The sequence below is a fragment of the Coffea arabica genome, chromosome 2c (assembly GCF_036785885.1).
Source record: "Coffea arabica cultivar ET-39 chromosome 2c, Coffea Arabica ET-39 HiFi, whole genome shotgun sequence".
Lineage (NCBI taxonomy): Eukaryota > Viridiplantae > Streptophyta > Magnoliopsida > Gentianales > Rubiaceae > Coffea > Coffea arabica.
Window position 1 is genome coordinate 27,073,132 of NC_092312.1, and position 26,569 is coordinate 27,099,700.

Here is a 26,569-nt window from a genome sequence, read left to right on the forward strand (position 1 = left end):
GATCATTCTTCAATTCTTTTCCTATACCATTGCCCCACCAAATTTAAGACTCAAATGGGACCAAAAGTTGGAAAAGGCAATGAAACGAGGCAACCATACTATAATATTTCTAGTCTTCTTCACCTTTTTGAGTCAGGCACTATCATTTGGTATTCTTCGACTATAGAACACCTGTTACAAGAAGGCATCTTCCAATTGATGCATCATTTTCAAAAAAGCTATTTTAGTTGATGTACCATTACTGTTCTAGGATTAGATAAAATAATAATGTCTAGTGCAGGAACTTTTTATTTCTATACAAATTGTGAACAGTGGTGCTTGTGTTTGGCACACGCAAAAAGACTTTCCATACCACGAAATTGATATGACAAAAAGTTATGTTAACATCAACCCTTTAAACAAACAAATCTCACAAGAAAGTGGCCAAAGTGGCGAACCCAAATGGAACATAATGCTGACATAAAAAAAGATCGACACAACTTGTGCATAGAATTTTATCAATATTTTTTGGGACCCTTTAAGCTTGTCACCAGTAAGATCATCCTATCAAGGTGTTAGCAAACAAGAAAAATGTAGTTTTACGTACTAAGTAAAAGTATGCCCTATTAGAATAAGTAGGGTTTATCTTATGTTGCTGTTATCTCCTTTAGCTAGAATAAAGAAATATTAAAAGATGGTTTGAATACATTATCACCTTAAAGGAGTACCTAATTGGTTTTTACATTACCTTGTAATTGGTCCCCAGCCGATATTTTTTGTGATCTTTTTATAGGCCATAATTCTGCTAATTAATTGGTCTCCAATTTCCTTGTAATTGGTTTGAATACATTTTTTCTGATCATGTTAAACTTAGCTTTAGATTGAGATTTTAAATGATAACTAGTAATATGTCATGTGCTTTGCCCATGGATATATTTTTGAAGATATAGTATTTTTTATATACTAAATTTCTTTGCTAAATGTTGATTGTTGATATAATATATTCTAAGAAACTATGACTAACAAAATTTAGTAATTGCTAGTCATACAAAATGTATATTGCATATAAAAAATTAAAATTTTGTGATACATTCTACCATATAAAAACTTTGAAGATGAAAGTTAGTTGAGTTATTGTCTATTTTACTGGAATTGCAATAGAAAAAAGATGAAATTTTTTATAATTTATAAAACCAGTGCATAAATGAAAGTTAGAAAAATATTTGCTAAAGCGTGCTCATTTTTAGCGATTGCAGAATAGATCTTGGGCTAACTCCTTCCAACTCTAAATAGAATCAATTGGAATACTTGCCTCCAAAATCAATGCAAAAGTTTAAGAATATCTTAGGGCTAAACTTGTATATTTCTATAGAAAATTGAGCCACAGTCAAAATAATACCTTAAAATCTCTAGAAACATTCTCAAGTATGTCCAAGTTAAAGTTCTGTATCCAAAAGTCCTTTTGCTTTAAGAACCAATTTCCAATTCCAATCTAGCAATATTTTTCCTCTTTGTAATTAAGCTTTCTTTCTCATGCAACTTGAAAAAAAAATCTTTTTTGTAACTTTAGTCTTCACCAAATCTTGATTTATTCCATTTTATTGGGCATTAATGGATCAATTAATGATTAATAACATCAATTTATTGCCCCATTTTCACATTGTAGAGCTCTAGCAATAGTGAAAATTAATTAACGGTTTCAGGTTGGATCATTATATTAGATTGATTATGGGGATTGATTTTTTATTTCTGTAATGACAGTTGCCTTTGAAATGTGTTTGGATAATAGATTATTTGGGATAATTTTTTGAAAAAAAATATTATAGCACTTTTTTGATGTGATATATATGGGATAAAAAGATGATTGAAAAATCTATTGATGATACAAGCAAATAAATTTTGCATGTTTTTTACATAAATATACAAGCTTTCATGCCTCACAGCAATAAAGTTTCATTAACAAAAATTAAGTAATGATCCCTCTTTTCCCACCAACATATTCCTTAAAAAACTAATTTTCAAATCACAATTTTGGACAATTTTGAGAAGAACTTTTCCGAGCAATGTTTTGGTATTTTTCTAATAATTTAAGACATTAAAAAGTGAGGATAATGGGAGAAAATGTGTGTTAATATAAGCACAATTTTGAAAAGTTAACTGTAGTTAAAAATTTGAATATAATCAATATTTATCAGTTTCACTACCTATAGAATTTTTGTCTTAAGAGTTTTTGAATTATTCTCGCCATTCTTTTTTTTTCTTAATCAATATATTAATAATATAGTAATCTTAGTTGTCAATTTAACATTTTATCTTCTCATTAACTGTTTTAAACCAGCACATATGATATAATGAGTTAATGACTTTAATCATCATTAAACAATAAGGGCACAATATGAACTTTCAATCGTCAATTACTAATGGTATAATAGGGATAAGAAAAACTAAGACAACAACAATTGCCCTCAAAACGCCAAAACGCATGGTTACGGTAATAATAGATAGATAATAATGTGGAAGCGAGCCCATAGATTTTGGGTGCATGCCTTTGAATTACTTGACTTATGTCACCAGATTGTGATAAGCATGTCATCATGGACCTCGTTGCTGATTAGATCAGACCACAATTCTAATTGGTAATATTGTATCATATTTTAATCAAATTTAGATCAAATTTGACGTTTAGTGAGAGTAGCTCACTAATTTAATCTTAATTTGTCCAAACAGATCAGGCTAGCACATTCATTCGCAATCCCAATTCATTGGCAATCCGATAAAAAAACAATATATTCGATTAATGATAAATTGGTTAAACACTCTTCTCACTTCCACTAATTTCAAGTTATAAACATATCTGATTTGACGTTTCTACGCGTAATTATCATGGACTTGTCGCTTTCTTTCTTGGGTTATTTTTATTGGTGATAATTTGACTCTGTCTCGAAATTTCTACCATTTCAATTGGCCCTCAAATTAATATTAAACTTGCCTTCCCTAATTTGAGAATGACTTTATTCTGAAACAATGTATAGTTCTACTGAAGAAGGTTTACATGCCCTCCCTGAGTTAGCTTTTCTGGTAACAAGCGCATCTTCAGGCCATGCTTATCAGGTTTCGAGTCTTGCCTGGGGTTATCACGTTCGAGGGGTAGGCTTCCTCTAGGGGGATTAGTTGGATCGAAAGTCCGGATACCCCTTGTGTCTGAAAAAAAAAGAAGAAGAAGAAGAAGAAGGTTGCAAGTTGATCAAAATAAGTTAGAACAAACTTCAAGAAGATCTGATATTAAACATCTTTCAGCTTCAACTTATTTCAAACGTATTCCCAAATAAAGAAAAAGGAAGAGTTCCAAAAATATTTGTTAAAACTGGTTATCATATAACGATGCTGATAAGTTGTCCGAAAAATTGCCACTTTATTTTTGTCTCTGGGAATTGATAAGCTAACTAAATTTGATAAAAGCTTGTCAAGGGATACTAAACAAAATTATCTCCAAACAAAGAAAAGAGAAAAAGGAGAACAATCAAACTCCAATCGATCAGTACAAAGTAGCTTTTAGCTTAATAAACATGATATGCAACTGAGCTTAAGCAACTCATATCCGGGCCATGTACAATTCAAAACTATAGCCTAGAAGCACTTCTTAACACTGAGGAAAAGAAGATGGGAACTAAATGTCTTTATTTGATTCCATTTTGCAAAAAAAAAAAAAAAAAAAAGATTATTTAAGAGAAGATGGAGCAAATGATGACACAACTACGCCACTTAAGCATAATAATAATGATCCAATAGTGGAACTTTCAAATCAATGATGACTCCACTTGTGCTCTTGTCCTAATCCTTGCTAACCACATTTTTCCTTGCTAAGAGCCAAAAAATTTCCTCAATCATGCTAGAATTTTACTTATCTCCATTTGGTAGATAACTCAATTCATAATTATTGTCTCCCAATGTCAATTTTATGTTGGTTTGTCTCAATATTTCTGTTTAAGTGTCAAATGATACATTAAGCAATTCATGATTAAGGCCTTCCACGTAAATTATGGTGTGGACTTCCATGTTGATTGTGCTAAGTGATCACTTGGTAATTGCTTCATTACGTCCACTCAAGTCTTAACTGCTCTTATGTTTTTCTGAGTTTGCGGTAAATTACATTACCAAGCGTTCAATCAATTGACTAAATACACGGTTATATTGGAAGAAGAAGTCATAGAGTCTGAATAATTTGACAACATTGATAAGCGTTCAAGAAGACTGCTGAGATCCCAAAACATGACAAATTGTTGAGTCCCAAAGTATGAAAAAATTGCTAGTTTTAGTCCATTGGTCAAGTCTTCTGCAAAGCTTTTTTTTTTTTTTTTTTTTCCAGCTGATGTAGCTATATTTTTTAGCAAGTACTTGCTGAGATTTTGAGAATTAACTATTACAAACGAGGGCGGAAGAGGGTGTATAAGTGAGATATCTCGAGTTCAAAACTTTCAACTTATACTAAAAACAAATATAATAGATGCTTTTTGCTCCCCATCGATAAATATGCTTTTTTAGCTTAAAAAAAGTTTGAGAAATCAAATTAATGCATCAAGTGCGGCCTATTCTTCAATATAGCTATGAATCATTTAAAACGAAGTTAATTTGGTTCTTTAATCATTTAAAATGAGGGATAAGAACAATGGATGGTCTTACAAATATTTAAGGGATAAATATATTTCTTTACCTAAAAAAAGAAGTTTCTTTACAATCCATTTAGCCAAGGTTATAGTATTGCATTAGTCAAAAAGCTGGCTGCGGCCTCGATAATTGTTAAGCATGTCATAGAACTTGTACAATTTTAACCACTGCACACTTTCTTTCTTTCTTTTTTTTTTTTTTGATAAAAGAAAATTTCGTTAACATATTATTGAGAATCATCCAACATGATTTGATCTATATCGGTACTCTAATGGGCGGGTTAAACGTGCACTAGAAATTACAGATTTACAATTTAATAAATATAATAGATCTGAAAAAATACAAATTTCACAATTGTCTTCTGATATATATGTCTATCACTACTGTTCCTCTTCGTGTATGTTGCAATCTCTAGATTTGCTAATTGATGGTTTTAAATTCTAATAATAATGATGAAATGTGTCGAAATAGATTCAACATCCAAAAGAATTTAGAATCTGACAATCATATCTGAAATAGCCACTGCACACATTGTTCTATGAAAATGTATATCAGTGCATGTCTTATCACAATTCATACAATATGTACGGAAACATACAAATCATTTCTGGTTCAATGCGGACCACGAACTCTACCCCAGTCCAATTAATCAAACGACAATATGAATCTTGTTCTAGATATTTTCACGTACATTTCAAGAAAATTTCATTGTGATACTCAGTTCTCGTAGGCTGCTTGAAGGGAAAGGAGATACAGTACTTTTTCTGAAAATATTTCCTCTTGTTAGCACACAGAAAAATTGCTTTATACATATCAAATACAGAAACACATTTCAAAGAGCTGATCCATTCTTGTGTAATCTTTAGATCTAAATACTAATTATTAAAATGCTAAACGCAAGATCACAAGGCAATTGATAAATCACTTTCTTTACCTTTTCTCACAACTATTTTTTTCCTCTGTAACCAAAATTTCAATGTTGCATGCTTAAAACCAGGAAAAGTTAGGTTACCCAACTATGGGAGTGGCATGCAAGCAAAGGATGATGTTGGGAATCCAACGTGCCCCATATCACTAGAGCCCTCCAATCGTACCAACTTCAAGCACTGACATTTGGACCACTACCATAGAAGAGAGATTACATAGTTTTAAATTTTAATTGCTCTATACAAATTGCTGACATAGGTTATGGATTCCACTTTAGTTTCGATTAGAGTATCCACTGAAATTGTTTGCAAATAACAATTATGGAGAATTTTGATGCTAAGTTGTTGGCATACAGACGAGGAAACACACTTGGAAGAGTGAAAACAGGCACTAGTCCATGACAATTTGTATGCATATAGTTTATAGTAATGCAGGCACAAGTTCCATATTAACGCACACTGGAACGCTTGAGTTTAGGGCTTGTGCCCTTAGCGTGGGTGACAGCACTTTCGGCATGAAAAACACCCTCAAAAGGGAATAGGACCTGTTGTTATTGAAGGGAGTAAACATCCAAACTGAAATTATAAAATGAAATAAATACCTAAAAGATGAATCACTATGAAGATGTGTAAACCTATAATAGGAGCAAAAGCCGCATCTACAAAAGAGGGCATGAAAGATAACCCTCACGGGATGAGGTGATAGCACTTATGGCATGAAAAATAACTCTCACGGCATGAAAAATAACACTCACGGGATGATGTGAAAGCACTTTAAAAAAAAAAAAAAAAAGAAGAAAAGAAAAGGAACGCCCATGATAGGAATCCGAATAATTAACATTGTCAAACTACGGAATACCGATGACCCGTTAAGGGATTAAAAGCTCTAATACCATGTCAGAATGATGATCAAAAAATGAGAAGAAACAGTGTGTATTAATAAAATGGTGTTCTAGCATAAAAGTACCGAAAATCTATATTTATAGGTGTACAAAATATGTAAAAATAGAAAATTGATCTATTGAAAGTCATTTATACAATTTGAAGATATCATTAATCTCCAATCAATTATTTAAAATTAATACAATGAATGTGGACATAACACAGACATTAACACCTTCAATAAAAAAAAATGTTTTGAGAACTTTATGTTTCAGGTGAGCGTTTTAATTCTGGCTTGTTTCAGGCTAAAGAAAAAGGAATGCAAAAAAGAACTTTGAACAATGGGCATTAGGACAATTCTTTTGAAAAAAAAAAAAGAAAAGAAAAAACGGTTGAAACAAACAAGAGGATGCACTTCTTTTTGTTCATGGAATAGGAATTAGGACAATTACGTATGGCGTAGATAAAGTAATAGGCAAAACAGCTTATCAAATGCCTGCACTCATATTTTGTATTTGTCTGAGTATAGTTATAAGATACCTCTTCAGCTCTTCTCCACTGCAGTGCATGAATAATGTAATATTGATATATCCTACTGTTTTTATTACGTAATTTAGAAGATCTTTCACGTAAATTGTTGTCACACTAATACATCCGCTCGACACGTTGCTCTTCTTTCTTTTTTTTTTTTTTTTTTTGGCTCTTTCGTACGTGATGCATCCATTCATGATGTCGAATCGCACTAGATATAACCTTAAAATTAAGAATGGAAAAAATTGCGTGATTGGCTCTGACTTTACGGCCACAGAGTTTTTAACAAGTATAAAGGGTTCAAGAATTTATTCTTATACGCCCAAGTTAGGTTGAGTCCTGCTTTTGTGCATGAAGCTACTGAAAAAGAGAGGAGTTGGTGGTGGAAAGCTTGTAAGCTCTGCTTTGCTCTAGACCAAATTTCCAAAGGTAAGTAACCAACAATTTCTCAGTTATAAGCTCCCTTGATTTCTCTCTTCAAAACCTATTCTTCCCTTTATCCAAGGGTCATTGAAGAATTCATGTATATGAATTGCCTTCCTTTTTTCTTCTTTGCATTGTCTTTCTTACCATTCCCATCATCTAAAGTAAATCTAGCACAATGGCTTCTGTCTTTACTTCTCTACCACTTTTTATTGCAACAGTTTCTAGCTGGATCACATACTTGGTGACTGAATAATGGCTTCATAATTTTACATTTCTCCTAACCAAAACAAAGCAATATGGTTGTATAGCAAACTTTTCATTCATGAAAAACGGAAAAAGTACTAAAAAGATTAGCAGAGTTTTACGTCATTTGTTCACAAGCCAAGCGGTACGTTATGGAATGCCCATGCAGGAAACGTGGCAGAAGCAGCCACACGTAGGCAAAAGGAAGACGAATGCCAAAACTATTTTCTCCAAATTTCTCCATATATTGCATCAATATTTTTGGAGAAAATAACAGTTTATTTTCTGTCTATAAATAACATTTGATCTTTCTTCCTCTCCCAGCCAGAAAAAACAGTCTTAAGTGTTAATTTGGAAGGCGGGAAGAGCCAAGTCTTGAGCCCAAGTCTCCAAGGTCTGCAAGTGAGAAGCCAGGCAGGAGCTCCACTTTAGCACCACCCTCATTTTGCATATTAAAAGGTGAGCATTTTAATTTTAGTATTGTTCTTATTTTTGGCCTTTACAACACATATTTTCTTGTCTTTTAACTTTCTGTCTTACTATAGTATACCCTGTGCAGTTTTTTATTAGTGCAATTCTGTGTACTTTGTAACCTTTACAACTCATCCTAATCTACTACTCGGACCATTATTCATCAGTTTCACTTCTAAAAAGTAAAGTAGATGAAGCTGGCTGAATTGAGTGCTGAAGCCTCTTATCTTGATTGGTTGTTGGATGCTAGTTTATCGTGCACACAAGTTTGTAGCATTGCATGTCTGGCCTGCTTAGTGTTTTACACCTCTACCATACATTAAGGTAGATTTTTTTCATAACATGGTCAAAATAACAATACTATTAAGGTGGATGTAAAACGTTAAAATTTAGAAGAAGGGTTCATGCATTTCCACGATAGTGCATGATAGCTTCTATGATAGTGGGTGCTGAATCTGAGTCGTCTAACTAGTTCGATCAAATAATTCTTGATTCAAGATTGAAAACATGAACTTGAAGTACAAAACTAAAGTTTGTGAGCCATTTTGTGAGCTTGTATCAAGATTATGGAACATCAAAAAACCAATTTCAGTGACATATGAACCAAAGTTTGAACTCGCACAGTCGGATTATTTGATTTGAGCTAACATGAAAAAGATTGTACGGCTTTTTGTTGATAAATTGGAAGCACTTCAGGTGTCTTCTGACTGACATATGTATGGAACATGGCGAGGACAGCGGCATGTCTTATAGAAGGAGATAACGAGTGGACCAGTTCTTTATTTTAGGTCCTTTTATTTTTTTTTTTTCACTTGTTAGGTCCAGTTGGAAGGCCTTCAGATCAATAATTTAGAAAACTAGCTGAATTTTTACCCTCTTTGATTGAAAAAAAAAAAAAAAGGAAATTTTACTTTTCAACTTGTACAAGGTTTCAGTTGAACTTGTATTGTATTTCCAAAAATATTTTTTCCATTTTTTTCTTTTTGAAATTATTAGGATAGATAATTTAGTCCGATTTTGCTTTCATTTTCCCGAATTTTCTCAAAATCTTATCCAACATTTCTTCTTCAAACCTATTTGTGGCATGCTGTCAAATTGAAAAGACTTGAAATGCAATTTTTTTTTTTCTGGTTAGTAAATAAGAATCTTGCAATGCAGTTTTCTATTTGTCATTTTATTTATGGTGCATTTATTTGAAATAGCTTCTAACTTCGTGAAACTTAATAACACACACTTTTCCTTCATGAAAACCGTTTAAAAGTACTTACAAGAATGCGCAGAAACGTGGCATTTTGCTTTTATTGTTATATTATGCAATTTGTGGCCTTTACAACACACGTACACATTTGCTTACTTTTCAACTTCTAGTCTTCCTATGGTATTTTGTGCAATTTTTTATTAGTATTATTTTGTGTACTTTTTAGCCTTTACAACCCACACTAATTTTTCACTTGGACCCTTTGAATGAGTGTTGAAGCCTCTATCTTGTTCGGTTGTTAGATGCATATTTGTCATTTTAACAGGTTTGTAGCATTGTCTCACCAAGAAGAAAAAAAAAAAAAAAAAAAAGTTTGTAGCATTGTCTCATTGTTTTGCACCTACATTACATTGACCACAAAATACAACCAAAGCAATAATAATAACTCCGACAATAACATCAAGGCAACGATGTAAAACGTTAAAATAAGGGGAAGGGTGGATGCAGTTTCATTGTCGTGGTAACGTTGATGAAAATCGGTGCTGATGATGCAGCTGCTGCAAATCAGCTGCCTGAGTCCTCTAGTTCAACCAAGCAATTCCCGCCTGACAAATTGAACTTGAATAAAAATCAAAATCACAATATTCAGTTATGAAATGTGAAAATATATGTATGTAAGCATTCATCAAATTCTTGTTGGGTGAAAGGCTCTACTCATTCTCAAATTCTTTTATATTTATTCTTTAATTTCATACACTGTTTGGGAACGGATTCGAATGCCAGCATGATTTGATTGACCATCCGTCATCCACCAGCCCACTAGATCGGTGCTTATTAGTTTGCATCTACCATCATTCCTTTTTTTTCCCCTTTCTGTTCCATGTCTTCTGTCATTTCCTCTCATTGCTTGTCTAACATGCATATTTGCAGTTTTATTTGTCAAATGTGGTGTTTTATGGGTTTATAATTAATCTACTATAAGATATGGACTGATTAAAATCTTGTAAAATGACCTAACGAAATAATATTGAAGGTAAAACATCAAAAACCGATTTGAGTAACATATGGAACCAAAGTTGGAATTTGAGACAATATTGTCGAAGTATTTGATTAGATTTATGGCATTTGAGGTGTCTTCGAATTAGGGGTGTGCATCGAAATCGATAATTCAGAACTTTAAATTTGAATTTTTTTGAAATTTTGACATAAAAAATTCCGATCGAATTCGATTTCGAATTCACTAATTCCAAATTCGAATTCGTAGCGAATTCAAGAACCCTTTTTCTTTCTTTTGGAGTTTTGTTTTGTATTTCTAATTTTTTATTATAATTATATATAAGTTTTGCTAAACTAAATGCTAACTTTGTATAATATATGTTTATGATTATAACATAATATAAAACTAACTTCATAAGAGTTATTATTGTATTGTTAAACAATATAATTATTAGTTAGATGTATTATTATATAATATAAATTTTATATTACATATATTAATATACATATATATAAATGAATTTGAAATCGAAATTGGTATTCGATTTCCAATTTCACACCGATTTCAAATTGTGAATTCGAAATCGAAATTTCTGATTTGAAAAACCCCATTACCAAAATTATCGAATTAGAACCAAATTTGTATATTTCGAAATTGGAAACCCGAATTCCATTCCAATTTCTGATTTACTGATTTCAAAAATTTTAAATTTGATCAATAAATTAAAATTTTTCGATTTTGCACACTCCTACTTGAAAGTGACATGTGTATGGAAATATATCGACGACCGTCTTCGAAGGACAAAACAGGTGCACCAGCTTCTTGTTAGGTCCACTTGGAAGGAGGCTACCTAAGTTTTACCTCCTTTGATAAAAGGTGAAAGCAACACTTTTCTACTCAAGGAACACAAAGTTTAAGTGAACTTGTGAACCGTGTAAATAGTTTTCAAAGTATTTGTTTAAAACTTCCTACACTGAATTATTTTATAAAAAATATTTAGTATTTTCAAAGCATTTATAGTATTTTTTTTAAATATTTTGGTAAAACTTTCTTTCATCCCACGAAGGAAGGAGCGGGGACGAGTAGGGGTACGGAAATGAAAAGAAAAAGAGAGGGAGGAGGTAGGGGGAAGGAGGGGAAAGGAGGGTGTGACGGGTGGGAGGAAGGAGGACAAGGTGGGAGAAAGGGGAAGAGAGGGGTGGTCGTCAGGGGAAGAGAGGAGGTGGCGATGGTAGGTGTGTATTTTTGTTTTTCTTTTCTTTTGTTTGAGTATTTTTTGGGTATTTTAGTCAAATTAATATATATATATATATATATATATATATGTATATGTGTATATATATATATATATATATTTAAAGCACCCCTAAAAACATGACTGCCAAACACATCCTGTATTCTATCCAAGAATATTACTCCATTTTGCTTGTCAAAATTAACTAGCAAAAGATAGAGTACTCCGTCCGTTTAAACTTTTTTTTTTTTTTTAAGGTAAACCTAAACTTTTGTCAGAAAAACAGACCGAATAAAGTGCTGACAAGGAGTCCAATACTCACAACCAGAAAAATGCAAAACTTTCGTTTTCCTGATTTTTAGAAAATCAATTATTTTTCAGCTTATCTCATGTCCACCAACAATATGTTTATCTCCCAATATCTCATCCGACATTTCTTCATCAACAATAAAGTTGTGGCATGCTGTCACAATGCATTTTTTCATCTGTCGTTTCAGAACTATTTAGGTTCCGTTTCATCTGTTCAACTTCTGAAATGCAGCTTATAAGAAGACTCCAAAATGATTTCTCAAGGCATGCAAATTTAATTCTATACTTGCACCTTTGACTGTATAGTCTCAAATCTCAGAGCCACAACTAGTCCTAGCCCTTTGTAAAATGTCACCTTCCGTTTTCTTTCAATCATTTTCGGTTTCCTCTATATACATATATATATATAAGGAGAAGACGTGTCGAAGTGGGCAAAAGGGAAGCCTCAATCTAGAAAGGTCTGTCTGTCCCTTGATAATTAATCTGCGTTTTCGGGCCAAATTTCTTCCCCTTGTAAAGGGATGAAAAGGGAGTTGCCACCTCCAAGTCCAATATAAACATTAGTCGTGTTCATATCCCAAAATGTCCCAAGTAGATGGTTTTTGAAGCCCCTATTGGACCCTTCTCTAATGTGAATTTATGTACATTTATTCTCTTCATAAATTTAGTAAAATCCTAAAAATACCCTCCCATATATCTACCATTGTAAATTTGATCTCCCACCTCTTAAACTGCATAGGTGTGGTGGTGTCCTCTATTCTCTTCATAACTGGTTTATCTTAGATTATTAAGGACAAGCTTGAGAGAGAGTACATTTCTCCTATTTATGAATCATTTTCCAACCCTAAGGAGAATTTTTCAGATGAATCATTTATGTCATTTGTGTCCGGGGAAGGTGTTTATTAGGACCGGTAACATTAGAATTGCCAACTAAGTTGTAATCATCCTTTGCATGTTCAAATCTAGAAGTATGTGCAGGTGTTGACTGGTAAATTATCATCCAAAAGGTCTAATTTCACTTTCCATCCAATAATCAAAAGGTCTAATTTCACTTTCTAATCCTTAGTGTGATTATAAATTCTCAATCGATCATACCTTTACTTTTGATTTCGGATGCTTCATAGTCCATAATCATCTCAAATTTTATTTCAAAGCCCTTGCATTTGAGACTCCTTTAGCCTAGATTTTCGTCCCTTATCGCCTCAATGCTCATGTACACAACTTACCTTCTTTTCAAAAATATGCACTAACATTAATTAGTCCTTAAGAATCTCAAATTGAAGATCGAGCTGGTTTCTTGGTTTTGTATTTGTTTATTTCATTTACTATATTGGTAAGCAACGGGGGTAAAATTTGGGGCCTTTTGATAACTTGAGGATCAAACATCAACACTAACATGAATGCTGCAAACTTTTCTTTCATTATAAACTTGTCTTTCATTGGCCAATGATCACCTATTTCTTCTACTACATGGCCTTTCCTCGAAACAAAGTACTAGCATTTAATTAGAACGTCTTTGCTGTACAGAAACTTGACCTAATGTCTCTAATTTAATAGTAGCTTTTCGATGTCAAACGATGATTAAGAGAATTATGCAATTCTTGATGATTTAGAATTTTAATCTTGCATGTGCTTTGTCTCCCTTAGTTGCATCTTGTCTTCCGGATTCAATGATTTTTTCATGTGATATGCAGATTTTACAATCCAAAAAAAAAATTTGTGTTGGTAACGTGAACATTTAATGTCTACATATGTATATATTAAACCAGAACATATTTTTCATCTTTGGTGCCTGTCTGCGCATTCACTGTGTGTGAATGTGTCACACTGGATTGAATCAAATGTTAAGCAGAATTTTTTGATGTGCCTATTTAAAAGGAGAAGTCAAAGATGGCATTATACTTGAAGAAGGCGAATGTACGGACTGACCTACAAAATCGTGCCACTATTTCATGATCATTATTTTATTGATCTCTGAAATATTCCCATCTGCATCTCAAACTTTTAAAAGTGCTTAAAAACTTGACAATTAAGCATAGGGTAACCACTCAAATGAGTGAATTACCACCATTTCCTTTGTCTTGTTCTAAAACAGCACACCAAGTGGACTGGGAAAGAGATTGAATGGTTATATATATATGAGAAGGTTTGGTGGAATTGTTGTCGTTTCTCTATAGTTTATTGTGCTGAGAATATGTGTAGTTGATTCTTGTGTCCCTTTTCTTCTTCAAATTGGAAAAGAAAATGACATGCAACAAAATTTTGACGCTAAGAAAACCGTCTGATATCTTCACATTAAAGAAAACAACAAACTACTGCTGATTGTTTTTGCATTTTCCGAATATAGATTGGTTTTCCAAACGAGGTCACTTTCACTAGAAAATTACTCAGTTTTTCTCTCCTTGAAGTTGAGTTTGTACAAGGATCTTTCACAATATAAAGTCAAATTGGAGGTAAAAAAAAGTGACAAGATCTGCCATTGTTAAGATCCAGTTCAGGTGTATCTGTTTTCAATTGTGTGTTATTTTATTTTCTGTCTAAAAAACATAAGTACAGAACTACAGTAGATTTTTGTTTATTCGTTTTACCAATAACTAAAAAAGAGTAGCTCCAAGAAATAGAAGTACAAAGCTTTAGCAGAGTCAAGTATATTTTTGCACAAAGGCTAAGCTAAGAAACATATCACAGTTGCAATGTGCAGACTGTGGATTATTGTAGGCCTCCTAATTTCCTGAAGTGATCAAGGCTTCTAGGTAGGGATGATCATCCCTACTGGCCTAACTCATGAATTTCAAGATTTTGAATTATTCTGGCAACTTTAGCAATTACGTGACAAGCTTTTCTTTTTTTTTTTTTCGTGGTCGGTGGAAATGCAGTGGAATTGGTAATTGTACAATGACTGCTGCCACCAAATTTACAATCATAAGCAAATTTTCCAAGTTTCTAAGAAGCAAAGGCGGTTGCATGAGATCCAAAGCAATGCCTATATCCAGTCCAATGTCGATGGGATGGTGATATAGTTGTTTGTCCATGCACCACTCAGAATTAGTATCTCTAATCATATAGACATCGCATGTAAAATGTAGTCTAACCAAGATATCCTACCACAGATGATAACCGACTAAGTGCATGAATCTTTACCTAATATTTGCACTCATCATGCAAATCAAGATTATAGATTTGGTTTTTGTGTTTCTGTTTTTTTTTCTTGAGAAAAAAAGATCCCAATAAACAAAGTTCTGCATTGGATTCACATTTTTTAGAAGCAAGAGAGAGCAACAACAGTTGAGTAAATGTTAAGTAGATCTGAAGAACAACAATCGCCTGAACGTTAAACCCAAGAAGTACTACGTGTATTCGTGGCGAAAAGGGATTAGGCCACCTCTTAATTTAACTTCAGAAAAGTCTTTGGACCTCTCAATTTGTTTTTCTCTAGTCCTATGATGTCTTCCCCTGGCCACATTCTTTACATTTTTGCAGTAGCTTAACTAGACAGGCATGATCCAGATTCGGTGATATCTCTATAGCTGGAAGAAGGTTCCCTCTATTATTGTCTAATGTTGTGTTTTGACAGCAGTTAAGAACTCTTTGAGTAGATGATTAAGAAAAGATTGTGTGGAGCTGATGGAATTTAAGGTATCTTTTGTTCTTTAATTTGTTTAATGTTTTCTTGGAGACATCACTTTAATGCTGAGTCATAGACTAAAGTCTAAAAAATGGTCAACATTTTTGACTAGGACCTAACATTTGTTGTGGAAAAAGTACGGCTGATTTACGGCTGGTCTTTGAATACAGATTTGCTTGTGTACTGTCGGAAGTTTCCCCGTGATTCCCTTTTATTCTTCATCTTTGTGGCACTGCTCATTCATGCATTTTTTATTGGGGATTTCGTGGCATACCTGTTGATTATGTGAGGGTCCATATGAATTTTATGAAGCATTATTGGTGAAAATGTATGCAATTTTCCAACTTTCCATGAATCGTCGGTTTGTTTTGATAGGGAAAGTGCTTTAAAAATACTGATTTCACAGGATGGATAGATAGGTTTTGTCTATAGCTAGGCAGTAATATCAGGGGATCAGTACCTGAGGAAGGTTTATACATTTCCATGTTCATGTGCTCTGTTAAATTTTAACAAACTGCTGACTACTTCATCTTGCTTCACGCACTAATATAGATCGCTAAATGCAGTATATTTCGGCGCTTGATGCGCCCCTGGTATTGTTCTCTGCATCTTCCCATTTTCTTGGGAGAAAACTGTCCTTAGATGATGCCACGAGTGCCTGCCTATTCCTGCTGGAAAACTGGACTGAAAAATCAGCTGATTTTTGGCCTAACTTTTAGACACATCTGAAAGAAGTGATACTGCTCATCTAACTTTTGTTCATAACTGAAATCTACCGATGACTATCATTGAAACATGTTTAATACGAATCGCACACTTTATAATACTATGATTGATTAGGTTAGCAACCAGCTGATTTCAGTCAAGATTTGGAATGTTATGCTTGAGATGTTGTATATTCTTTCTCATGCTAGCTCTGAATTTGAAGAGACATTTTCTTTTTTTCTTGTTACTGATATCAGTGTTAGTAATTCCAACGTACGTGTAAAATTACATATAGCTTTGGTAAAGCTGCCATGACATTACATGTCTTCCACAACCAGTGGAGGTTCAAACAGTTAGCTCTAGAGCAATAAGCTATAAATTGACACAATTTTGTCACCATCCCAGCGCCTGAATTCCTCCATTTTGTATCAACTAGACTCGCATTCCTTTCGCCATTTGGTAGATTAACTTGCAAGTTCTTGTGGCTGATTGTTAAGCTTGGCGTGTCTGCCAAAAGCTGCAATTTGTTTACCTTACTAGTTCGTGCTTTCTGTTTTCACTCCACTGTGAATTTAGGCAAGTCACTTTAACAAATAGAGTTGATGCTTAACCACTTCTAAAGCTGAAAGATTCAGTAACTGGTTCTACATCGATTCTGCTGTCTAATAATCTAAAACTGTGTATCTATAATTTCTGGCAGCCACATAATAGTTTGGTTGGCACTGTTGCACAGCCTGCAATAGGATTGCTGTCTACTCCCCGGCAAGAATCAGCCAAGTGGTAGATCTATAGCTTTGGCATGGCAGATAATGCTGTTCTGGCTTCCCCTGAGAGAAAATGGAATTTCCCCCTCTTGGTTTTCTTCAAAGATGTTAGGTACATTTTCGGGATGCTATTGCAATCTTTCAACTTGTTAAGATAATCCAAGTGGCTCTTAGTTTCAGCTCTGCCTCCAAACACCATCTGTTAGTAACGAATGGTTCCTGAAAAGTAATCTGGGACCCTAAAAATGAGCCAAAAACGAAAAGCCTGGAGAAGGGAAGTGTATATGCGGTCCAGGATGCAATTAACAAAACTAACCGTCGCCTGAGAGATTCGAACTCTCGCGGGGAAACCCCATGTACTTAGCAGGCACACGCCTTAACCACTCGGCCAAAGCGACTGGTTCGAGGTGGGGGGAACTATTTTCTATCTTATGGAATATTCCACAAGTTGGAACAGATGATGAATGAGATTAGTATTTACTTTAGAAATTAGATGTTTCTGAATTTTTGAATCTTTTCCAAATGGTTATTGTAGATCAAGTTGAAGTTCGAATCATATAATATGCCCTGAATATCACGTTAAAGGGCTCTTGAATTTCAGGCCCAAGTCATGATGACTTTTTCCATGGATTTGTATGTGAAGGGACTTGCAGGAGTAGAAACTTTTGGTTTTAAGTGCATTACCAAATTTCTATGGAATTGTCATTTGTTGACATTGATAGCACTATTTGGGAAAACCATCTAAAAGTTGGTAGCCCAACCCATAAGAAATAGTATATTATTCAATGCAATTTTTCCATAGTTAATTGCAGGGATATTCAGTAGTTAAGTTCAGTGTGACACATGCTATTGGATATGGATGGTAATTGGAACGAGTGCCTGCGAAAGTTCAATGAGGTTGGGGGCAAATGCAGGCCCCATCCCATCATCCGCCTTAATTTAATATATATATATAATATAAAATACATAATATAATATAGTTATATATGTGTGTGTGTGTGTGTGTGTAATATGAAATGAATATTATGATATTTTCTTGTGATAATATAATAAAATTTTGAAAAATGTTATTTGTACTCCCATTTTTGTTAATTACACTTCCATTATTATTTTAATTATATGATTTTTATTTATTTATTAGACTATATGATAAAATGAATGGTAGGAGTGCAAATTCCAAAACAATGAAATGCAAATAACATTTTTCTATAATTTTTTGTGGTAAAATGATAATTTTGTTATGTTAGTTTACCTTTTTTCTTTTGCTATGTCATGTTGTTTATAAAAATAATGATAATTCATTTAGAATTCATGTAACATCAGACATAGAGAAGCGGATTCACATCACATGGTCAAAAATAATTTTTATACTTTATCTCATGTTAAATTTTTTGATGTGAAATTTGAAAAAATGATTAGTAAATCTATTATTAGTGTTATACATATATTAAAAAAAATGACATGAAAAATAAAAATAGTAGCAAGACAATTCGGGGCATCCACGGGGATAGCGGGGCAGGACGGGGGCAGGGAGTGCCCAAACCCGCCCTATTGCCAACCATACTATTGGGCGGTTTTCTTCGCATCTCTTGAATTCTGTATGGCATGCCCCATATGACATTTTCTACATATCATCAATTCATCATTTTTATTTATCTGGTTTATTAATCGTGAATTTTGTCATTCACATTCATTTTTAGAGCAGGAAGTTTAATTCCTCAACCGTTGATTAATAATTCAAAGAGCATGTCTTGTCTACCTTGGACAAAATGCATGATGCCATATAATTTGTACGGTGTAATGGAAAAACCACGTAGATATTTGTGGGGTTAAATGTTTTATTGTCAAGAGGATTTCTTCACAAAATTTTGAATTATTAATCGATAGAAATAAATTACCCAAAGTTTGCCCTCTAATTTGAAGAATATGAGTGTCTGTAGTGATGTATATGCACCCATGTAGAGAGGATGCTATACTATGCAGTGCTCCAATCGCGTTGCAGTCTGATCATGTAGAAGTTCCAATGCTTGATTTTCGACTGATTTAATTGAAGAAGAACTTAAAGATAGACTGCAAAAAACCAGAGACCACCAGAAAATACTAATTACACCCTCTTGAGGTAAATTAAAATCTTTTTTTTTAAATAAAGAAAAAAAAAAGTTAGACTATTGTGCTCAAATGTATAGACGAAATAAGAAAATTTACTTCTAGAGATGAATGTTAACACCCTCAGTTTGGGATATCAAGCCATCGCATGGGCCTTGGTCATATATATATATATATATATATAAATTTTTATGAGTGAAAAAAAACTATATTGCTAACAAATATTTTTTAAAAAAATTTTTAATTTTCTATAGGAGTAAATACATTTGTTTTCAATAGAGCATGGGGTACGTATCTCAATTTATGAAGACATTCCAAAGTATCTAAATCTATTGCGTATTATCAAGCTGCCACAAAATAAGTGAATGAGGTGAGACCTTGATTGACGATTGATTTCATTATGCACACCACCTTTTGAACCAAATAAATCTTCCATTCAATTGGCCCACGTGAGAAAACACACAGGGCAAGTTATTTTTGGGGAATCATTGATACAATTTTAATTTTGGCTTCATTTGTTCCTTTTTTGGTTTGTTTTCACCTAATAATGAAGAAAAGCATGAAAAAGAAGTGGAGTATACTATTCTTGATTCAATTCCTTTTTCTTTTTTCTTTTTTCTTTTACTGTTAAGCAAATTTATAAACATTCCATTTATAAATCATATTATATATGCAATAATACATAAGCTCTCTTGCACTATCATATAAATATGACTCGTTTATTAATAATATTGATTTCTGTTTTATATATAAAAAAAAAAATCATGTAGACGTGACTCGTGATCACTTTTCTTACATCACGTGACTATAAAATATACTACATGATTTACAAGCGACATTTTAGACAACCTCTGCATAAGCATTTAACTGGTGGAAAACAAGCCCTGTAAAAATACAGCAACATGTAAAATTAGCACATTCTTTGTCTGGGCTGTGCTCCAGATTTTGAACGTTCCTGGCTCCTAGTTGACAAAAAAAAAAAAAAAGATGAAATATTGAATTTAATTCAAAATTCATCCTACTCTCCGAAATCCCTAATACATAGATTTACCTAATGTGTTCGGTGCTAAAACATGGTACTCAACATGTTCAACAATAGGAATCTAGGTCTATAGATTGGTACTCCAAATTTGAACTCATTATGTCTTCCTATAAAAGCAAAAGCAGTGCCCCTTAAATTATTTTCAATCATGACCCCTTATGCTTTATCTTGCATATCAATCCACCGCTCTATCTCTTCAAAAGCAAGAAATATCAGCAAAATTCATAGTTGAGTAATGGGAATCATCAAGTGTATCTTCTTTCCTATGCACGCCTAAAACATGCATTATGTCTTTGCCACTTGATGATCAACGAAGTCAAAATATGTTGTAATACGAGATCTCAATCCGACCTGTTAATTTTTCTACGTTTGATTCTAACAGTTGAATTGAAACATCGACAAGGCTTCAGACCTGATGAATAGCAGCAGCTCAGTGGGATGAGCGGATTTTGGATATGGGGGAAACAGTGCAAAGAACCAATTAATTTTGCTTTGATTTTTGAGCATTATGGGTTTTGGTTGGGGAAAATCTCCAATTAATTCTAGTCCGATCAATGTGCAAATGTTATTGAAACAAATTATGCAACAATAAAATTCTAGGTACTTCATAATTAATTTATACTTACATGCACCTTTTAAAATAAAAAAGATTTAAGACGGATGCCTTGCAAATTGTGGCCGCAGAGAAGGTTTCATTGTCTAAAATCAACCGTCACATGTCCCAATCATAGACCTTTTGCAACCAGAGAAAAAGATTTTATCTGGGGATGAAAATTGAAATTCATGAAAGGATTTCACATTAATTTTCAAGTTGATGGACCAATGGATATGATCGATTTTCACCTGAATGGCTTTGGGAACATTGTATTCTAAGGTCATTTTCAGAATTGGTCATGATGGCCTCCATCTATCAAAAGCAAACCTCTCCTTTTCGCTGTTTAAAAACCCTCCAAAAACCCTTTCCCATGTCAAGCAAATCATTCTTCCCAGCCCATCTTTCTGATCACTCACACACACACACTTTCACTGCACTAGCGATGACTATCTACAGAACAGATCCAGAAGAGGAAGCTTTATTCCGCTCCTATCCTTGCGCAGTTTACTACGTACAGAGTCCATCATCAGTTTCCCATGCATACAGTGCTGAAATTCGTAACATCAACAATGAATCTGCATTAGAAACTTTTGCCAACAATCCCAACAACGCAAGCCAAGAAGCAGCCAATCGGCTTGCTCTATCGCGTTACTCGTCCTCTCATGGATCAACCAACCTTTTCCTGCATGAGAAGAAAATCCCTTATGATCATGATGTTCAAAGCCATGGAACAGGAGTTACGTACAATGAAGAGATTAATCGTCACGAAGGCAATATGGTTGTTGTTGATAGACTCAGAAATGGCTATCACATTGAAGAAGATCATGAGTATGAAGAGGATGAGGAATATTTTGAGGAGAAGGCCGAATGGTGGAGAATGTTTTCTTTCGGTGGTTCTATTTCTGGAGGGTGGAAGTTTCTGCAGATGACTTGGAGGTTTATACTGAGTGTGGTGATTGCACTAGTTGTGTTCTACATTCTCACCAAGCCACCAGCTCCTAAGATGTCTATTAAGGTAAAATCTCTAGCCCTTTTTCCCCTTTTAGATATTTGATTCGGCCCATTCTCAACTGATTTTCTTCACTTGCTTTTAGTTTCTGATTTTGACTGTTGTCAGTGCGTGCTTCTAGTTTCTGATTTTAACGGTTATCAGTGCGGCGTGCAGTAGATGCATCTCCTTTTTTTTGGTAATTGAACGTAGGACCTCCTATTTATAATTGCTCGTATCTTACTATTTAACCCAACCCTTCCCGCAGTAGATGCATCTTAACCGTCAGTGGAAAAGTTAATTAGAATTAAAATAAAAAGAGTTTCATGACAATTTTGGCATTCCTTTCTTCGTAACATTTTTTGCCATATGACATTATGGTTGTGCATAATCCGACAACTAGGGCAATGCCAATATGTAAAATCTCCCAAACCATGTTGAAAACAGAAAGCAAAAGAAACAAATGCAATGACCCCAAGATTTGTGTAAAACTGTGGAGTGACTCAATATGGAAATCTTCACAGGAGTCAAAGAATTGTGTTTCTGACAAATGTATAGAATTTTATGTAAATAAATGTTATTTACACTCCTCTTTTGTTATTTGCGCTTCCACTACTATTTTTATTATATAGTTTTCGTTTATTAGACTATATGATATAACAAAAGGTGAGAGTGCAAATAACAAAATATGAAGTGCAAATAACATTTCCCTTTCATAAATAGCTAATTCACCTGGTTATATGTTTACGTGATGTAAAAAAGTTACATTGGAAGAAGATTAGAAAGAAAAGTTAAAGAGCCTTTTGAAAATCTTGCACGCTAATACTAAATGTATGAATGATTACTATTAGCCATCATTTTCTTAGCCATATATAGCTAATGCAAAGGAAATCATCTTTTTCATAGGAGTGTAAACTAGCCTAAATAAGCTGAATATCTTAGTGTTCAGATTTATTTGATTATTTTAATGATATTGAATTTTGTTCAAATTTGACTTGTTTTCTTCTCGAATTGAGGTTGAATAAACTTTTGTCGAGGCGAAATCGAGTCGAGATCGAATAGTTTGAACTTTTTATATGTAAATTTCACTTATATGCTAATTAAACCAAACTTGAGCTGAATTTGAAAATTTATCAAGTACAAAATGTTGTTCAAGTTTGGTTTGATTAGTTGACGAACCAAATTTGCTTGAACTCTTATCGAGCTGAGTTTAATTCAAATATCGAATAGTTTAGTTTATCTTTCACCTTCACTTTTCATAATTCTCTAAATATGAAAACGGGGAAGTTTATTCTGGAATTATTCTTTTTTTTTTTTTTTACATAACGGCACATCTAACTTAGTCTAACGGTGGCCTAACTAGGTCGAGAAAATCGAATGAGACTGAACCACTATCTGACCAAACGGATGCACCACGTACACGCATATGAACTTAGAAAAAAATCACATATAGTGGCACATTGACGGGTACCCTACAATCCATGTAGTAGCCAACTCCTTTAGAGAAAGTTGGTTCTTGAAAGAAGGCAATTTTGCTTTTGGGCTGTAGTTGGGCTTTGTCTGCTACACCTTCCCATCATTGTTCAAAAAAAAAAAAAAACAATTGTTTCCTATTGGGCTTAAAAGGCCCAATCCTATCACTGGAAAAGATTAAAACGTCCGATAGGAATTCAACAATAATTCATGCCTCATGGAAATTGAACTATTAACACTTTTAGGGACCTTATTTTAGTCATTTTGAGCAATAAAGCAGATCCACTTCAAGAAATTGTGACCCTTGGTTATCAAAGCAGACATGCTTTTACCTTAACCATTTGTAGGCCCTTTCTAGCCTTTACTTGCTTTTGTTTAAAGAAAGAGATTTGTCTCATTCTAAAGGCTGAAAGGTATCATTGAAGTTGGAAGAGAAAAACGTCAAGTAAGAAATTAAGAGTAGAAAAATCAAATGTTGCTATCTTAACTATTTGTTTGTAGGGCCATTATCCTGACTATCTTAAATGGTTCTCAGAACACATGAAAACTTTTTTTTTAATAAAAAAAACTAGAAAATTTTATTAAATTGAAGATAGATCTGCAGTAATTGCGGAGGAAAGAAAAGATGGTGAAGAAAATCTCCAAGTACGAATGTCTGAAATAGAACTAACATTCCTAGCTGATAAATGAGCAATCACATCTAGATTCTTAAGAACCCAATTGGCCACCCAAATGACGAAAATTACACAGTTAGATGTTTATTCTCCTCGGATAAGTGCAAATTAATTTCACAAGTTGGTATAGCCATTATTAGCTCATGAAATAGTAATCAACTCAAGATGAAACATAAATGGAAGAAAACTTTGTAAATTAATATACCTAATTTACATTGCACCATCTATTTTAAGTATTTTTAATTTTTTATTCCTTATAAGTGTATTGTTTCAATTAGCTTGCTACAGGTTGCTGTTCCTAGTATAAAATATATTGCTAGTACCTTTGAATATTTTTGTGTACGTACAAGATCCTTCTAGATGGATTAAGAGTCCTTGATTTTTTTCCGGGATTGGAAGTATAGTGGCATGTTCAAAGGGACAAATGTTTGTGATCGAAATGGAAGCTCCACCTCTCATGGGATCTGTTATCCATCAAATCCACAATATACAAAGGCTCAGGCAAATCCACCACTAAGAATTGTTTACTTCTATCTTGTCTCTCTTTGTGGCTCACCTGTTCTTGACCATTTAATTAATTTCAATGACATGAACAATTTCCTTGTTTTCAACTTGATATTAAACCACATAAACTCTATATATATTGCATGAGAAGGTTGGTATCAATGATAGGAAATTAATTCGTACGCTTAATAATTTGCTTGTTCGTTTGTTGCTAATAACACCAGACCAGAATTTTGTTGTTTTCCATTCTTTGGATGAACAAATCAGGAGCATTTAGTCGTATTTTTGGCTTCAAGCTCATTTTGCCATTCTGAATTATTTACAAATCATTCCATCACATCAATACGTTCATATATGAGAGGAGAAGAGCAAGAGCACGAGTGTGTCATCCCACCTTATAATGCACGCATGATTGTGGTTTCATCCTCAACCATTGCTTCTGTGTCTGTTATCCTCTTCTTGATTGTCATGATTGCCTTGTTATCTTCGTCAAACGGTACTCTCCTGTCATTTAGCAATATCATTTTTGAGAGATGATACAGTTCCTTTTGGATATCATGCCCTCGAATTAAAATTACCATAAGTGATTTTAACCCTTAAATTGTCATTATTCAAAAAAATATAAATAATTATCATTCTTGAGAGATACAAATTGAGGGAATTGTTCTTAAAAGCGACATAAAATCTTCCATCATTTTTTACCCTGGATTATTGATGTTAGGCAAAAATATGCAATAGTACCTCAATATTTTGGATAAACTACAATGGACCGCTCTAATCTGGGACACTCAAAGAATCATAAATGTTAAAAATCTACACATCAAACATGTAAATTAACCAATGTCTTTTCAACTTTAATTCAAGTTCTATGTAACACGATGTATAGCAAACTCAGATTCCACAGTTCCTTCCATCAGCCAAAAAGTTACAGTATCAGATTTCCAATATGCATCAAAATTCAACATGAAATGACATAGTTGTGTAGGTCAGAATCGATCTCCAACTCACGTATCCGTTCCTTAATATTGTACCTCTTGTAACAAGTCGATATTTGCAAAGATGGCAGGAATTCCCCAGTTTGAATTGGTTGAAGGAGTTGATGCATCTGGTGTCACCACCAAGCTGCTCACTTGCAATTGTACCGTGGACTTAGTGGTGGACAACAAGTCGAAGCTATTTGGGCTACACATTCATCCACCCTTCCTGGCAATGTCATTTGGCAATCTCCCTTTTGCATTGACTGAAGTAAGCATTTGTGTGGTATACATTTTTCAACCTTTAATCATTACAGTCACTTGTACCGTCAAGGACAGAAGGAAGCATGCATGCTTTATCCAATTGCCAGCAAGGATTCTATTGTCTCTCTCTGTTTTAGTCTTGTCAGTATTCTATTTTGGCCAAAAGTAAACAATCTGGGACTTAAACTTCATCTGATCTCAGTTTGCAGCCTTAATTCGGCCTCGTAAAAGAGCAGCTCATATTCTCTCCATTTGAAGCAAAGTGGCGGACTTAATATTTTTTAAATGTCCGCAAGATTTTAGCTGCATGAAAATACTATGTAGCTGCATGAAATTACTATAAGGTAGAAGATTTGATTTACAAGTTTAAAAACAAAAACAAATTTGAGGTGCACAATAGAACTTTACAACCAATTGTTGAAGTTGTATTTTTGTCGTTCGTCAGGACATACGTACATACATACATATACCTACCATAATTGCTCTTTCTTTGGTACTGATCATGATTAGATTTTTCTTGTCCCAAAAAAAGGGGAAAAGTAAAACATCTTAAAATTTTTGGGTTATCTTTTGCACACTTGAACTAATACTCAAGATTTAAAAAATGTTGCAGGCTCCAGAGTTTCATACAGGGATTGATGATACAGAAATGTTCAAGTTGTTTGTGGGCACTAGAAATAAACCAATGTATGCTGCAGGAAGAAGCATGCAAGATTTGCTTGAATCAAACAAGGGATTGCCTCTCGTCATTCGCGTGCACCTAAGATCAAGTTTTAAAGTAGTTTGGGGACTCATCAAGCCTAAATTTCATCACGAAGCTCAGTGCCTAATTATTCTTCGAAAAGCATATGACAAGAAACATAGAACTCAAGAATTTATTGGCAAGTGTGCCATTTCTTCATAGCCCAAACATTTATTCAGTCGAATTGAACTCAATTGGGGTTTTCACCTCAATGAAATAGTAATCAAAGTTCCAATCGAAGAACATGCCATT

The 26,569-nt window shown here is 33.7% G+C and overlaps 1 protein-coding gene, 1 long non-coding RNA gene and 1 other non-coding gene across 3 annotated transcripts; 2 read left to right on the forward strand and 1 right to left on the reverse strand.

Moving 5' to 3' along the window:
• The first annotated feature begins 7,314 nt into the window (after positions 1–7,314).
• Positions 7,315–17,087, forward strand: LOC140035890 (uncharacterized). Its single transcript, XR_011839793.1, has 3 exons — positions 7,315–7,412; positions 7,977–8,111; positions 16,892–17,087. It is a non-coding gene; the product is annotated as an uncharacterized lncRNA (long non-coding RNA).
• A 184-nt stretch (positions 17,088–17,271) lies between these two features.
• Positions 17,272–17,353, reverse strand: TRNAS-GCU (transfer RNA serine (anticodon GCU)). Its single transcript has one exon. It is a non-coding gene; the product is annotated as a tRNA-Ser (tRNA).
• A 3,742-nt stretch (positions 17,354–21,095) lies between these two features.
• On the forward strand, positions 21,096–26,569 carry LOC140035891 (uncharacterized). Its single transcript, XM_072077264.1, has 3 exons — positions 21,096–21,713; positions 25,397–25,582; positions 26,189–26,569. Exons 1-3 carry the CDS (start codon positions 21,141–21,143, stop codon positions 26,477–26,479), a joined length of 1,050 nt encoding a protein of 349 aa, XP_071933365.1. The 5' UTR covers positions 21,096–21,140; the 3' UTR covers positions 26,480–26,569.

Bases quoted from the DNA above. Each gene is read 5' to 3' on its own strand.
- LOC140035891 (XM_072077264.1), top strand. From the start codon at position 21,141: ATGACTATCTACAGAACAGATCCAGAAGAGGAAGCTTTATTCCGCTCC. The intron at 21,714-25,396 runs GTAAAATCTCTA...ATATTTGCAAAG, and splicing joins CTCCTAAGATGTCTATTAAG to ATGGCAGGAATTCCCCAGTT. The intron at 25,583-26,188 runs GTAAGCATTTGT...AAAATGTTGCAG, and splicing joins TCCCTTTTGCATTGACTGAA to GCTCCAGAGTTTCATACAGG.